The sequence below is a fragment of the Panthera pardus genome, unplaced genomic scaffold (assembly GCF_024362965.1).
Source record: "Panthera pardus isolate Hobbes unplaced genomic scaffold, ASM2436296v1 HiC_scaffold_20, whole genome shotgun sequence".
Lineage (NCBI taxonomy): Eukaryota > Metazoa > Chordata > Mammalia > Carnivora > Felidae > Panthera > Panthera pardus.
The window spans coordinates 86,124,205-86,139,729 of record NW_026526766.1 but is presented as its reverse complement, the minus strand read 5'-3'; the positions used below and the strand labels follow the sequence as shown (position 1 = coordinate 86,139,729).

The following is a 15,525-nucleotide window of genomic DNA, read 5'->3' as shown; positions in this document are numbered from 1 at the left end:
CTGTCCCCGCCCCGCCGTCAGACTCCGCCCCTCCCCGCCCACAACGTGACCCGCCTTTCGGATGGCAGCCTATTCTCCAAGCCCCGCCCCTCCCCCGGGTGCCGGGCGGGGCCATCCGGGGCTGCCCGCCGAGAAGCCTAGGTGGTGGGGGGCCGGACCCTCAGCTATGGCGAGCGAGCCCCGCAGAGGGGCAGAGACAGCCTCCACTCAGCCCCTCCGGCCGCTGGGGACCTACGGGTCAGTCAGTGAGCCGGCGCCTCCACAAGGGCGAAATCTGAGACACGTGGTTTCTAAGGCCCCTTACGTGTATGGAAGAATTTATGGTTCGGGACGCAGAAGAAACCGTGCAGCAGCGCGGGAGGGCAGAAAATGCCAGAGTTGGGGCACCAAGTCCGGTCCGGCTGTTTCCGCGGCCCTCCTGGACCCAATGCTGTGACCCTTTTTCTGACACTCTGAAGGGTTCAGTGTCTTTCGATTGGGTGCATGAGGTAGAACTTAATAAACACATTCCGGAAGACCCTGGGATCCGAAGGCCACACGGCGAGTTCCAGCATTCGGCCCAGGGTCACCACCGAGACCAGTTATATCTCATGTTCAGAAGCCGGGCCTTTAGCGACTTCCATACATCCCAGGGTGTGTTTGAGCGGCTCTGATGGGTGCGTGGAAACTGGGCGCCCGGGACGCAAGCCCATTCCCTCCAGAGTTGTCCTTCCCCGCTCGGCGTCACTGTCACCCCTAGCAACCCTCCCGCGACGGAGACCCGTCCCTTTAAGGGGAGCCTGAGCCCCGGCGGTCTTCGTTTCGCGCGCCCGCCCGCGGCGCCGGCGGAGCGAACATGGCCCAGGTTGCGCGGGCGCTGTGGCCGGTCCCGCACGCTCTGGCCTGGAGGCTGGGCGGTCGCCTCCAGTCGGCACTCCCCGCGCAGAGCCGGGCCGGCTTCGCAGGAGCGGCAGGAGGCCCGGGTCCCGCTGCTACCGCCCGCAAGGGGAGCCCGCGGCTGCTGGGGGCGGCGGCGCTGGCCCTGGGGGGCGTCCTGGGGCTGTACCACACGGCGCGGTGGCACCTGCGCGCCCAGGACCTCCGCGCAGAGCGCTCTGCCGCGCAGGTAAGCCCGGGCCGGATCGAGCCGCGGGTGGGGGTGCTGGGGGGCAGCAACGAACTTCGGAACTTCTGGCGGGGTCAGGTATCGCCTCCTCCGTCCGTTCGTGACCTTGGGCGACTGACTTGGTTTTAAGTCTCTGAGCCCTTAGCGTCCTCATCTGTGAAATGGGGGTCGCTACTAATGCCTGCTAACCAGAATTGTTGTCTTTGCCCTGAAGTCGTTTTCTAACGTGTTTTTAGACTTTTTAACGGAAAGCTTTGGAGATCACAAGAAAGGGAAAGAAAGCTTGCGGAGTTTATTATTTTCCATACTTTTTTTGTCACTTGTCATTTGGAAAGTAATAAACGTTCCCTAAACCCTTCCACTGCCTTCAGATCCTAAAGCTGTGTATTTATTAGTGTTAGTGTTTTTAGGGAGCCGATGACCCTTAGATTCCAGGCCCCCGGAGACAGAGAGGGACAGGGAGGTGTCCCATAGCCGAGTGGTGGCCCAGCTGCCCTCGCAGTGCTCCATACACATCACCAACACAGCCTTTCTCTGCTGTGGCGCCCACCATCCATCCACAGATGCCCCCTTTTCTGGACCCAGGGGAGCAGGATGGTGGGAGGGGAGTGGCCTTCTCTGTATCTCTCTGCCCACCCCCATTGGCCAGCTGCAGTCTCCCATCTGAATGGTGAAGAAGGTGGACTGCCGCTATGGCTTTCCAACATGAATATGCAGCGGCAACAGCTCACCGGGGGCTGCGGAACATGCAGATCCAGGGCCGAAGCCCAGCTACAACCCTCCCCACTTGGAGATCTGAGCTAGACCCCACTCTGACAACTGCTGGGCTCCGCCCCCTCACCCAGAGGCCCTTGGGCTGAGGGAGTGGCGGTGGGCACTCCAAGTTGCAACAATTGCTCTGCATCTCGGGTGGCACACCTGGGAATGTCTGATGTCCCCTTGGGATAGGAGGGAGAGGAGAGGTATCTAATGTTGAACAGAGACCGGAAGATGCTTCCTCCCCATACTTCCTACCTGGTGGGGGGCGCTGGATGGGCGCTTGAGGCTGGACTGCCCACTGCACGAGCCTGCTCCCCACCTCCCTGTGCCTCCCTTTCTCTCTGCCACCTATCCCCGTTCCTCCTGATGTTCCCTAGAAGTCATCCTAGAAGACTTCCCTTGGGAAAAGTTTGCTTGGGGGTGGGGCCTGGGCGCCAGGCTTCAGAAGCCCCTCCTCCCTCTGCTCCCCACCCAGCTCTCCCTGTCCAGCCGCCTGCAGCTGACCCTGTACCAGTACAAAACGTGTCCCTTCTGCAGCAAGGTCCGCGCCTTCCTCGACTTCCACGCCCTGCCCTACCAGGTGGTGGAAGTGAACCCCGTGCGCAGGGCCGAGATCAAGTTCTCCTCCTACAGGAAGGTGCCCATCCTGCTGGCCCAGGAAGGAGAGAGCTTGGTGAGCCTCAGGGAGTGACCTTCCATGTCCTGGGTTTTCCTGGAATACCCCCGAGTTAGGCCCTGCTGTGCAGCTCTGGAAAAATGTGGGGTCTTTGGACCTTGCTGAGGATTATGAACCAGCTGGGCCAAAGGAGGCAGAGCATCACAGAACTCAACAGTGAGCTCTGAACTCAGGGTGGTCTGGGCTCAGGGTGGGGCTTTGTCACTCCCTGGTTGTGTGACTAAGGGCCAGTCACTTAGTCTCTCTGGGCTTGCTTGTTCATTAATCAAAGGAGGACGATACTCTTGGGTGGTAGGAAATGGTTGGCACAGTGCTTGGCTCCTAGCTTGTAGCTTCTAGAGTCCACCCTGCCCCCCACTGTCTGGGAGGCTGGACAGGCGAGTGGGGAGGTCCAAGATGTTAGGTCCTCCCCATACCCTCCTTACCTTCAGTCACACTTGGGCCTCCCTTACCCAGGATGGGTCTCCTTGAGGATGGGGACTAGGTCCTTGGGGAGGAGAAAGCTCAGAGTGGACATCGGTTTGGGGGACGAACCCCCAGGGATGGATATAAACAATGCCCAGCTTCCCCCTGACCAGTTTCCTCGAATGCCTGGGTTTTTGTTTTTGTTTTTGTTTTAAGTTTATTTATTTTTGAGACAGAGAGAGACAAAGCATGAACGGGGGAGGGTCAGAGAGAGGGAGACAGAATCTGAAACAGGCTCCAGGCTCTGAGCTGTCAGCACAGAGCCCGACGCAGGGCTCAAACTCACAGACCGCGAGATCATGACCTGGGCCGAAGTTGGCTGCTTAACTGACTGAGCCACCCAGGCGCCCCCCTAGGGGTTTGTTTTAAGAGGACCCTGGTGACCCTGCTGGTGGCCAGACAACCCCTACCCACGCCCCCAATTTAAACCAACCTCTCGTTCTTCAGCAACAACTGAACGATTCCTCTGTCATCATCAGCGCCCTCAAGACCTATCTGGTGTCGGGGTAAGGAGCCCCTCAGAGGCCCAGTCTGGGGTCACATTTCATCCCTTTCATCTCCAGGGAGGCCCCACCTGGGTTCCTACAGGGGCGCAGGGTAGGGCTGCTGCCCGGGTTTCCAGAATGAGCCATGGGCTTTTTACTCTGAGATACCCCCTTCCTTTCCTCTGCACGTCTCCCTCCACCAGGGAAGTGCTTCTGGTGTTTGCCCCAAGTCCCTCCTGGGGCAGGACCTCCTGTGGCACCCGCGAGAGGGTGGAACGTTTTGCGGGTTGGTGCCGGTTCCATCCCAGAGCTGGGTCAGGCTGGGGTAGATACTTACCCTGAGGAGGTCACGGCTCAGCCCCCGCGGAGGAAGAACTACTTGGGATGAGACTCTGGATGTCGTCTCCCAAAGGCAGCCCCTGGAAGACATCATCACCTACTATCCACCCATGAAGGCCGTGAACGACCAGGGCAAGGAGGTGACCGAATTCTGCAACAAGTATTGGCTCATGCTAGATGAGAAGGAGGCCCAGCGAATGTATGGCGGGAAGGAGGCGAGGACGTAAGTGAGGCTGGCGCAGGTCCCAGGAGGTGGCAAGGGCGGGGCCTTCCCAGAGGGGACAGGCTGAGCGAGACAGTGTAAGGGGGGGAGCACTATGGGAGACCAGGAGGGCTGGGGCCACGGCCAGGGCTGAGTCTCCTTAAGGACCTCCCGCTCAGGCCTCCGCTTCCCATCCGCACGCTGCGCGGTCCAGACAGCGTACCTGCTCCCGCGCCTCCCAGGCCCCGGGCTTTCTAAAGGCCCACCTGGCCTGCCCTCTGTCCCCACTTTGTCCACAGGGAGGAGATGAAGTGGCGGCAGTGGGCAGATGACTGGCTGGTGCACCTGATCTCCCCCAACGTGTACCGCACTCCTGCTGAGGCCCTGGCCTCCTTTGACTACATTGTCAGGGAGGGCAAGTTCGGGACAGTGGAGGGTGCCGTGGCCAAGTACATGGGTGCAGCTGCCATGTACCTCATCAGCAAGAGGCTTAAGAGCAGGTGATGATGGTGGGTGGGTGGGTGGGTGTGTGTGTGTGTGTGTGTGTGTGTGTGTGTGGCCTGCTGTCTCTCAGTCCCTAGTATAAACCAAGTCAGGACTCGAACTCAGACCTTCCAGTTGCCTCCACCACCCCAGGGGAAGCAGGACTGGCCTCAGAGTCCAGAGCTGGGTGCCTGCCTTCTGCCTTCTTCTGTTTCCTTCTCTGTGGTCGGGTCTCTTTCCTCCTCTGCCCACGGCCTCCCTGTCTGGGACAGATGATGACTGATTTTTGCAGGGGTGATGCCCCTCGGGGGAGCAGCCCTGCCCCCCCCCCCCCCCCGTGAGCCTTGCTGCTGTCCCAACCTGGGCTGGGGTTTGGAATCCCCCTGATGGACTTCCCCCTTCCCCACCCAGGCACCACCTCCAGGATGACGTTCGTGAGGACCTCTATGAGGCTGCCAACAAGTGGGTGGCAGCCGTGGGCAAAGACCGGCCCTTCATGGGGGGCCAGCAGCCAAATCTGGCTGATCTGGTGAGTGTGGTGGTGGCAGGGGGTGCCCAGACCTGAGGGGCCTGTCTGGGCAGAGAAAGCCCGGATGTAGGCAATATCTCCATCTCAACAGCTCTCCTACTCCGGAGGCACCTGGCTCCCTGCAAGGAACTGTCTTGATTTACATAACTGACAGGTTCAGAGGAGGGGTTGGCTTCAGGCCCAGCTTGATCAAGGGGCCCAAATGGTATTAGGTCTCAGCCTCTCCTGTTTCATCTCAACCCCTTGGAGTTGGCTTTAGCTTGAGGCAGGCCTGGGTCCAGCGCTCCAAGCTTGCACCCAGCAAAAGTCCCGGGACGGTGTCTTGTTGGTCTGACTTCAATGCCAAGCCTTGAAGCCGTCCTTCAAGCCAAGGTGGAATATGTTGATTGCCAGGTCCGGGTCCTGGGCGGGGGGGGGGGGGGGGGGGGGTCTCCTCTCCTCAGCACATTTTCCCAAAGGAATCTCTGGAGGTGAGGGTTCTTGCCCAGATGTGGGGTGTGGGTGAAGGGCAGGCAAAACCTATAGAAATCCCACACACTTCACTCAAAGCCCCAAGTGCAAAATTGGCTGTTTAGTGAGCGCTTTCAGAGAGGAGAGGTGACGGGCCCCAGGGCACACAACTGGTGGAGGACAGGGCAGGTCTGGACACCCCCTCTGTACCCACCCCCAGGCAGTATACGGCGTGCTGCGCGTGATGGAGGGCCTGGAGGCTTTTGACGACCTGATGCGTCACACCCACATCCAGCCCTGGTACCTGCGGGTAGAGAAAGCCATTGCTGAGGTCCCCCAGTGACCTGAGTGTCCCAGGAGGGGTGCGAGACAGCGGAAGACACCAGCTGCCAGGACCAGGACCATGGGGTCAGCACCTGGTGATGCTGTGCAGTGGGGGACAGGATCGTTCTGCATCTTGCCCCCCCCACCACCCTCCCAGCCCCAACGTTCTAGCATTGGACGCCTGCTGAGGCCGTGGGACGCTGGGGGACAAAACCCAGGTTTGATTTCTGTTTGTAGTCCCCCTGAGGGGCACCCCAGCCCCAAGGAGCCAGCCCACCCCTGCCTCCCGTCCTGGGCCTCCCTACTTTCAGCCGTTCTCGGGGGCTCTCCGTGGCTGCTGTGTCCACACCTTGTGGGTGGGGATTGGGTCGGGCTCCTGCCCTGGACGGGGGAAGTGGGAATAGTCCGGTTCGCAGAGGATTTCATCCCTGGCTCCTCTTGGCTCCTGCCCTTCCCAAGTGTCCCCGAGACTCTGTGTCATGTTGGCAATAAAGAAAAGGTTTGCGGCTGTCGTGGAGATCTGTGGCGAAATGCTGCGTGGGAGGCTTCAGAAGGAGGCCGTGTCCAGCCCTGGTGGTAACTGCTATCTGTCCAGTGCCTTCTAGGTGTCAGGCCTGGGGTGAAGGACTGAGCAGGCTTTGTGTCCCATAAACCCTGGCACGCCACCACAGGGTAAGCAGCAGGGAGGCTTGAGGTGTCCCAGGGCACGGGTCCAGCTCTGCCCCTCGCCGACTGTGGGACTTTGGGCAGTGGCGCCCCTCCCTGAGCCTCAGTGTCCTCATCTGTCGAGTGAGCATAATGATAGTCTCCACCTCGAGGGGAGGTGGTGAGGGTTTGATGGGGAGGTGCAGGTCAAGTGTGGAGAAGGACACCCGGCTCAGAGCAGGGGCTGGATGGATCTCATCCTGCTCTACACATCAGGAGAGAAGGTTCCAAGAACATTGTCCCTTTCAGGGCCCTCAGGCAGGTGGGCACCCAGGCTTCAGTCCCAGGCCTGCGACTTCACAGGTAGGGGACTCTGGAACAAGGGGCCTAGAGGGAGAAGCCAGCTCTAGGAGCAATGGTCGGGGGGGGGGGGGGGGGGGGGGGGGGCAGGGGGGGCGGGTAGTGAGTGGCGCCCCCTTCTGAGCAGAGCACCCTGGTCGGGGGTCCCCATTCCCCTGGTTTCAGCAAATGAAGAGCACAGTGGCCTCCCCAGGCCAGACAGGTGGCTAGTGGGCAGAACTCTACTCCCTGGGCTCTCCCTGCTGGGGCAACTGGGCAACTCCTTACCCCAGACCCCCTCAGGAGAGTTTTAAACTTTTATTTTCTTTATTAATTTTTTTAAAACATAAAAATAATTTGGGGCACGTGGGTGGCTCAGTCAGTTGAGCATCCAGCTTCGGCTCAGGTCATGATCTCACTGTTTGTGAGTTCGAGCCCCGCATCAGGCTCTGTGCTGACAGCTCGGAGCCTGGAGCCTGCTTCCGATTCTGTGTATGTCTCTCTCTCTGCCCCTCCCCCACTCGCAATCTGTTTCTCTCTCTCTCTCTGTCTCAAAAATAAACATTTAAAAAAACATAAAAAGAATTCATGTGCCTTGTGATGGCAGACACTGAAATAAGAGGCCTGAGGAGCATTCTGGAGGCAAAACAGCCTAACATTTGGAAGCAGTGGCCTCAGTCTCTCCTGCAGAGCTGGTCTGCTACCTGCTTGTTCTCGTTCCCGCCACAGGCTTCTGTCCTTGTCAGCACATGTGACGCTGGCTTGTTCTTCACAGCTGCAGAGTGCTCGCTGCATGGATAAGCCATAGCCCGCTGGCCAGGCCAGCCACACCAGCGTGGCTCCCCTTCCTGTCTCCTGGGAGTGCTTCTCCTGTGGGAGGAAGGAGAGAAGCCAAGGCCGGAGGCCACATCAGTCTGTGGCATGAGGCCACCTCCAAGAGCCACCCTTGTGTCCAGAATACTGTTCCTCCGAATCAGTCAGGCCTTAAGTCCTCAAAGGCCTTTGCTCCAGGGACCCGGGCCTGTGGATCCCAGAGCCTCCCTCAGGCAGGATAGGAACTAGGCCAGCAGCGCTGTGGGTCCCCCAGGGAGGGCCTTCCCTGCATCCCTGTCCCTCTTCCCATCTCCTCACAGACAGCCTTTTCCTGCCACCCAGCTGTCCGTGACGCCGTGGCCAGGGGAGGGTCTCACTGCCCACATCTCCACCCTATGCTCCCTGCCCCTTCTCTCCTGCTCAGCCCAGGGATTGTGTCTCCCAGCCCAGGCTTCCCCACTTGAGGCCTGGTCTGGCTAAGGAGGCTCAGGTACAGGCCAGGCCCCAGCTTCCAGCTACCTTCTCCCTGTTTTCACAGATTCAGATATTTTCTTCTGTCTCTGCATTTCACAGAGGAGGATATGGTTGTGGCAGAACCGTGTGCTGGGGACAGGGACCTGGCTGGGGGCTTTTTCCCTGGGGCCGCTGCAGGCCGAAAGGCACCCACCGGCACCCTCCACACCCTCCTCCACTGACTGGTCACCTTGAGGAAAAGGCCAAGGACGATAGTAGCTAGACCTGTTCCCTGCGACTGAGGCTGGAGAAGGGCCAGTCAACCCAAGGCCACCGTGGGACACCAACTGAGCGTGCTTCTTCCCCTGAGTATCCTCCACCGCAGGTGACAACCCTGCCTCAGTTTTCCCAAATGCTCCTTGGCCAGCCCCTGGGTATATTTTCCCATAACCACCAGAGGGCAGTAGAGGATGCGAAACAGGGCCTCATGCTGCCACCTCGTGACCAGCTTCAGAATCGCATCTCTTGTCTGGCTGGTCTTCGTTACCCAGTGACTCTTGGCTCATCTATAAAATGCGTTGAGCAGGTAAGGGTCCGAAAATGGGCAGGCAGGGAAAGCCACACCTCTCGGAGGGAAGGGCCGCAAGCCAAGAACCTCTGCCCCATTTTGGTCAGGCTCAGATCAGGGCAGATGCCCTGTGGCCTTGATGACAGCAGAAGGCCTGAGGTGGGAACCTTGTCACGACCTGCTGTGACCTTGGACAAGCCCTCGGAGGTCAGCTAACCTTCGTGGGGTTGATGTGGTTGGAGATGGGAACACTACACAGAGTCAGCGTGCACAGTTGACATGTGATGGGCGTTTTATGCAGCCGGTGGGGTCTGCTGGCCTCAGAACACACTCTCTGTTCCCAACCGGGCTTTGAGGTCAAGAGCTCCAGGAAATGAGAAGAGTCGTGAGAACGAGATCCTTCTGCCCTGGGAGTCAGGGAGGTCTCTGGGGAGGACAAGCCACAGCTGGGGCTTCAAGAGTCAGGAGGATTCCGGTTTGCTTTGTTTGCTTGTTAGACTGTTAAATTTTAAAATTTCACTTTGATTATGCAAATGATGAATGTCTATTGTACATAAATAGAACTTTCAGATAAGCAAAAAGTTGATACCAATTATTCACGGTCCCACCAACCTAGAGATATGAGCACTCAAATTTTTTTTGGAGTACAGCCTTCTAGATTATTTTTTATGTAGCCCACATAGAGTGCATATGTGTATGTGTGTGTGTGTGTGTGTCACATACACAGATAGGTATAGATAAAATTTATATTTTATGAATAAATATCAGCTAAATGGGGCCTATTTTATGGCAAGGATTGTTTTGAGCACTTTACATACTTTACCCCATTTAATCTCTGCTACCCCACTTTACAAATGAGGAAACTGAGCCATCAGAGAGGTTAGGTGACTAGCCCAGTGTCACACAGAGCTGGTGGGTGGCAGAGGTAGGATTTGAACCCAGGTCTGGCTCCAGAATCTGTAATCTTTTTAGGTACGTATGTATGCATGTCTGTCTGTATGTATTTTAATGTTTATTTATTTTTTGAGAGAGAGAGACAGAGAGTGTAAGCCAGGGAGGGGCACAGAGAGAGGGAGACACAGAATCCGAAGCAGGCTCCAGGCTCCGAGCTGTCAGCACAGAGCCCGACAGGGGGCTTAAACCCATGGACCATGAGATCGTGACCTGAGCCGAAGTTGGACACTTAACCAACTGAGCCACCTAGGTGCCCCTTCTTTTTTTTTTTTTTTTAAGTTTGAGGGGGAGAGAGTGAGTGTGAACAGGGGAGGGGCAGAGGGAGAGGGAGAGGGAGAGAGCATCCCAAGCAGGCTCCTCACTGCCAGTGCAGAGCTGCATGTGGGGCTTGAACTCATGAACTATGAGATCATGACCTGAGCCGAAACCTAGTCGGACACTTAACTGACAGAGCCACCCAAGTGCCTCCCCCGAATCTGCGATTTTTTTTTTTTTTTTTTTTTTTTTTTTTTTTTTTTTTTAAGAGAGAGAGGGCCCAAGTGAGCAAGGGGCAAAGAGAGAGGGAGAATCCCATGAGGGGCAGAGGGAGAGAGAAGCGAGGCTCACCTGAAGCGGGGCTTGTGCGCACCCAATGGGGAACTCAGACTCACAAACTGTGAGATCATGACCTGAGCCAGTCAGATGCTTAACCAACTGAGCCACCCAGGCGCCCCAGAATCTGTGATCTTAAAATTTTTTTTTTTAACACTTATTTATTTTTGAGACAGAGAGAGACAGAGCATGAACAGGGGAGGGGCAGAGAGAGAGGGAGACACAGAATCGGAAGCAGGCTCCAGGCTCTGAGCCATCAGCCCAGAGCCCGATGCGGGGCTCGAACTCATGGACCGCAAGATCGTGACCTGAGCTGAAGTTGGATGCTCAACCGACTGAGCCACCCAGGTGCCCCCAGAATTTGTGATCTTAACACAATGCCTTACTACTCCTCTCTCTCTAGGTAATTTTTCCTTTTTTTTTTTTTTTTTTTCAATTTTTAATGTTTACTCATTTTTGAGAGACACAGAGAGACAGAGCGCTACTGGGCTGGGGGGGGGGGGGGGCCGAGAGAGAGGGAGACACAGAACCCGAAGCAGGCTCCAGGCTCTGAGCTGTCAGCACAGAGCCCGACGTGGGGCTTGAACTCACTGACTGTGAGATCATGACCTGAGGTGAAGTGGGACGCTTAACCGACTGGGCCACCCAGGTGCCCCAAGTTTTTCCTTTTTTTAAAGTAAAAATTCGGATCGTGAACATATTCCGGATCAGTAATTGCTGTACAAGTCTGATGGCTGTGTAGTCCTCCACGGTAGCCACCTTCCGTGGGATGACTGTTCCCTAATTTACTTCACCAGTCGAACGGGAAGGATTTTGAGGGGTGAGGGGCAGAAGGGTGTAACGGGGAACAGGGTTTGCAGTGGGGGAGTGGCGTGGTGGATTGAGTAATGGCCCCCAAATGTGTCCGGGTCTTCGTCCCGGGAACCTGTGGCTGTTACCTCGTGTGCTCAAGGGAATTTGTAGATGTGATTAAATTAGTGATTTTGAGATGAAGGGATTTTCCTGGATGGGGCCTCAGGATTGGGCCCTAAAGGTGACATGATCACAAGTGTCCTTGTAAGAGGGAGGTGTGACTCCAGAAGAGAGGAGAAGGAAGCAGAGGCCAGCGGGGGCGGGGGGACATTCGAGAAAGCTCGACCAGCCAAGGGATGCTGAAGCCTCCAGAACCGGAAGGAGCCAAGAGGCGGACTCTCCTCCGGAGCCTCCAGAAGGAAGCAGCCCTGCGGGCACCTTGATTTCAGCCCAGTGAAATAGAGATCGGACTTCCAAGCGTCTAGAACCGTGAGAGAACAGATGAGATGAATCTGTCATAAGACACCACGCTTGTGGCACTTTGTAACAGCAGCTACAGGACACGAATACATAGGATAGAAGCCAGTGTGGCCTGGGAAGAGAATCGGCTACTGGGAGGAGCCTAGTGACCTCGGGCAAGTGCCTTGTCCCGTCAACTCTGTGAACTGAGAGGTGGGGCTGGGCTGTGTGGGGCGGAGGGGGCGGAGCCACTGAGGGGTGGAGCCAGCCCCCTGGGTCTTCAGCATCTACATCTGCTGTGGGGAGATAACAGGTCGTGTTGATGGGCAAATGGTCAAAAGAGATGGCTCCTGGGTGGCCGCCCCAGCCAGCCAGCTTCGGTTCCAGGAAGCTCCGAGCAGGAGGCCCAGCTCAGTCTTGCCCCCCTGGGGAAACTGCGGCAGGCCTCTGGCCCTCCCCCTGCCTCAATTTCCTCACTCTTGGTTCTTACCTGGCCTAGCCCATTGTGTCCCTCCTGCTGGCCCTTCCTAGCCAGCCCTGGCCAGCCAGTGTGACCAGGCCTGGCTGGTCTGCTCTGGCTTCCTCGTCAGCCCTGGAGAGCAGGAACCAAGGTTCACACCTGGGCAGCTGGGCCCAGCACACAGGTGCTCCCCTCTGCCTTCCCCTACATTCCAACCTGCTCAGACCAATGAGATCTGGATGGGGGGCGGCCCAGCCGGGAGCCAAGGTTGAGAACATGGCTTCGGAGTGAACGAGCTGGTTTGACTCTCACTTCAACATATACTTACCCTTTGTATGAACCCGGACAAGTTCCTTCTCACTCTAAGCCGTCAGGAAGGTTCTGTGCCCATCTTGCTTGTAAGGAAACTGAGATTCAGGGAGGCATGAGATTTGCCCAAGATCATATCGCCAGGTGCTAGGATTTAAGCACAGGCTTGCCCAACGAGTTCCCGGTTCTCTGTGGCCTCCAGGCTCAGGAGAATAACCAGGGACCGGGTGCCACCTGTCTGGAGTCGAGACAGAGTGCTCCTGGGTGAAAGTCCCCACGGGTGGGTCGCAGCATGGTCCCTGTCCCATGGGCCTCCTGGCAGGCAGCCTCAGCAGAGCCCAGGGGTCAGCTGACGTGCATTTGAGGCCCTGTCAGCTACTCACAGTGAGGCCTTGGGCAAGTCATTTTTCCTCCAGCCTTAGTTTCCACATCTGTAGAATGGGGCCACGGTGGCAGAAACACCTCCTAAAACCACTGAGGGCTAAGTCCTGTGTGTGCAGGGCTCCAGCTGGTGCCCTCAGGATTAGAGATGGAAGGGTCTATCTAGCTTCAGGAGGGAGACGGGTAGAGGAATCACCAGGCCCTGCAACCCCCACCCACCCACACACCCACAAATTGCAACCCCCACCCCACCCCCAGGTTGGGTTTCTTCAGATGCCAGAGGCCCCAGGCCTGCACGAGCCTCCCAACACTGGAGGCTAGAATGACAAGCACTGAGGGGGTGACTTACTGTGTGTTTGGCTGGGGAAAGGGAGCTGTTTTTTAAGGACCAGCCTTGTCTTTTCCTGATCTCATTTCAACTTCTTTTTGTTATTATTATTATTATTTTTTAATGTTTATTTTTAAGAGAGAGAGGGAGAGGGAGAGAGAGAAAAGGAGACACAGACTCCGAAGCAGGCTCCAGGCTCCGAGCTGTCAGCACAGAGCCCGACACAGGGCTCAAACTCAACAACCATGAGATCATGACCTGAGCCAAAGTTGGACACTTAACCGACTGAGCCGCCCAGGCACCCCTAATTTCAACTTCCTTTTTAAAAGAATTATCATTGGGGCACCTGAGTGGCTCAGTCGGTTAAGCATCCAACTCTGGGTTTCAGCTCAGGTCATGATCTCACGGTTCATGAGTTTGAGCCCCAAATTGGGCTCTGCACTGACAGTGCAGAGCCTGCTTGGGATTCTCTCTCTGCTCCTTGCTTGCTCTCTCTCTCGCTCAAAAGTAAATAAATAAATAAATATTTAAAACGATTACCATTGAGGGGCACCTGGGTGGCTCAGTCAGTTTAGCATCTGACTTGATTTTGGCTCAGGTCATGACCCCAGGGTCATTGGGATCAAGGCCTGAATCAGGCTCTGAGCTGAGCCCAGAACCTGCTTGAGATTCTCCCTCCTGCTCTGCCCCTCCCCCTGCTGGTGCACATACACCCACTCTCAAAAAATTTTTAAACTGAGTATTTTTAAAATTTGAGTATAGTTGACACAATGTTAAATTTCATCCCAATTTTTTTTTTATAATTGATGTCTCACATCTTTTTAAACAATTTGCTTTCCTTTTTTTTTCTTTTCTTTTTTTTTAGAGAGAGAGGGCACCAATGAGCGAGGGTGGAGAGAGAGAATCCCACGGGAGGCAGAGAGAGAGAGACAGAGAGAGAGACAGAAGCAGGGCTCGTGTTCACCCGAAAGCGGGACTCGAGCTCACGGACGGTGAGATCATGACCCGAGCCGAAGTCAGATGCTGAAGCAACTGAACCACCCAGGCGCCCAAGATTTGATTCTTAAGTAATCTCTACACCCAGCCTGGGGCTCAAACCCACAACCCTGAGCTCCAGAATCGCACACTCCATTGACTGAGCCAGCCAGGCACCGCGCCCCCGCCTCTTTCCAGCTTTCTAACAGCCCTTCCAGGCAAGTCTTAATTCTCTTTATCTAATGGACAGACAGGCTCAGAGAGGTGCTGTGACTCTTCCAAGGCCAACCTGGGCCACACTGGGGCAGGGATTTCCACTGTCCCGTGGCCAACCCATGGAAAGTCAGACAGGCTTTCTTTTTTTTTTTTTTAATTTTTTTTTTTTTAATGTTTATTTATTTTTGGGACAGAGAGAGACAGAGCATGAACGGGGGAGGGGCAGAGAGAGAGGGAGACACAGAATCGGAAGCAGGCTCCAGGCTCTGAGCCATCAGCCCAGAGCCCGACGCGGGGCTCGAACTCACGGACTGTGAGATCGTGACCTGAGCTGAAGTCGGACGCTCAACCGGCTGAGCCACCCAGGCGCCCCTCAGACAGGCTTTCTATATTTGTTCCCTATTGCTGCTGTAACAAATTAGCACAGACACAGTGACTTAACCAATATAAAAGTATTACCTTGCAGTTCTGGAGGTCAGAAGTCTGAAATGCGTCTTACTAGGCTAAAATCAAGCAGGGCCGTGTTCCTCCTGGAGACTCTTGGTGAATCCTTTCCTTGCCTCTTCCAACTCCCAGGGGCCACCCACATTCCTTGACTCGTGGCCTTGACAACGACCTTGGGCCGAGTCCTTCCTGTGCCGTCTCCCTGACTCTCCCCGATCCCCCATTGAAGGACCCGTGTGATTACATGGGGCCCACCTGGGTAATCCAGGATAATCTCTCTATTTTAAGGTCAGCTGATTAGCAACCTTGATTGCCCCGTGCAATGTAACCTAATTCACAGGTTGTGGGAATTAGGACAGGGACCTCTTTGGGAGGGGCAGGCATAATTCTGCCTACGGCGCTCGGGAACATTTGGTTGGGAGAGCAGGTTCTGGGTGAGGGGACCCACTTGCCAAGACCTACTGGTCAGGAAATGGTTTATGCCCGTTAACCCTGGCAATGAACAGCTGAAGCAGGTGCCATATTAGTTTCCCAGCTGCTAACAAGTCACCACAAACTTGGATGATCCCAAACAACAAAAATTCATTCTCTCATAGTTCAGGAGGCCCAGAGTTTGGGATCCAGCTGTCGGCAGGGTTGGGTCCTTCTGGACAGTCTGAGGGAGAAACTGCCTGCCACTCTCTTTGCCTTGGGTGGCCCCTGCAATCCGTGGTATTTCTTGGCTTGTAGATGCATGCCCTGTGGTCACATGGCCTTTTACCTCTTTCTGGGCATGTCTGTCCAAATTCCCCTGTTCTATAAGGACGCTACTCATTGGGCCTGGGGCTCACCGTAATCCAGGTTTTGTTCTTTAATAAAAATTTTTTAATGTTTTGAGAGAGAGACAGAGTGTGAGCAGGGGAGGGGCAGAGAGAGAGACACACAGAATTTGAAGCAGACTCCAGGCTCTGAGCTGTCAGCACAGATCCCCACCCGGGGCTC

The 15,525-nt window shown here is 56.0% G+C and overlaps 1 protein-coding gene and 1 long non-coding RNA gene across 4 annotated transcripts; one reads left to right on the top strand and one right to left on the bottom strand.

Moving 5' to 3' along the window:
* Nucleotides 1–804: 804 nt before the first annotated feature.
* On the top strand, nt 805–6,334 carry PTGES2 (prostaglandin E synthase 2). Of its 3 annotated transcripts, none has more exons than XM_019421002.2 (7): nt 805–1,105; nt 2,340–2,537; nt 3,453–3,511; nt 3,903–4,052; nt 4,331–4,531; nt 4,926–5,043; nt 5,714–6,334. In XM_019421002.2, the coding sequence occupies exons 1-7, from the start codon at nt 836–838 to the stop codon at nt 5,834–5,836; spliced, it is 1,119 nt and encodes a 372-aa protein (XP_019276547.2). In that variant the 5' UTR covers nt 805–835; the 3' UTR covers nt 5,837–6,334. The 3 variants fall into 3 exon arrangements, with proteins under 3 accessions (XP_019276547.2, XP_019276548.2, XP_019276549.2); XM_019421003.2 differs by having other exon boundaries at nt 806–1,105; nt 2,445–2,537; XM_019421004.2 differs by lacking the exon at nt 2,340–2,537 and having other exon boundaries at nt 806–1,105.
* A 4,304-nt stretch (nt 6,335–10,638) lies between these two features.
* Nucleotides 10,639–14,875, bottom strand: LOC109250097 (uncharacterized). The gene is made up of 3 exons (XR_002072878.2): nt 14,560–14,875; nt 12,220–12,438; nt 10,639–11,453 (listed from the first exon to the last, which is right to left on the bottom strand). It is a non-coding gene; the product is annotated as an uncharacterized LOC109250097 (long non-coding RNA).
* Nucleotides 14,876–15,525: the final 650 nt, after the last annotated feature.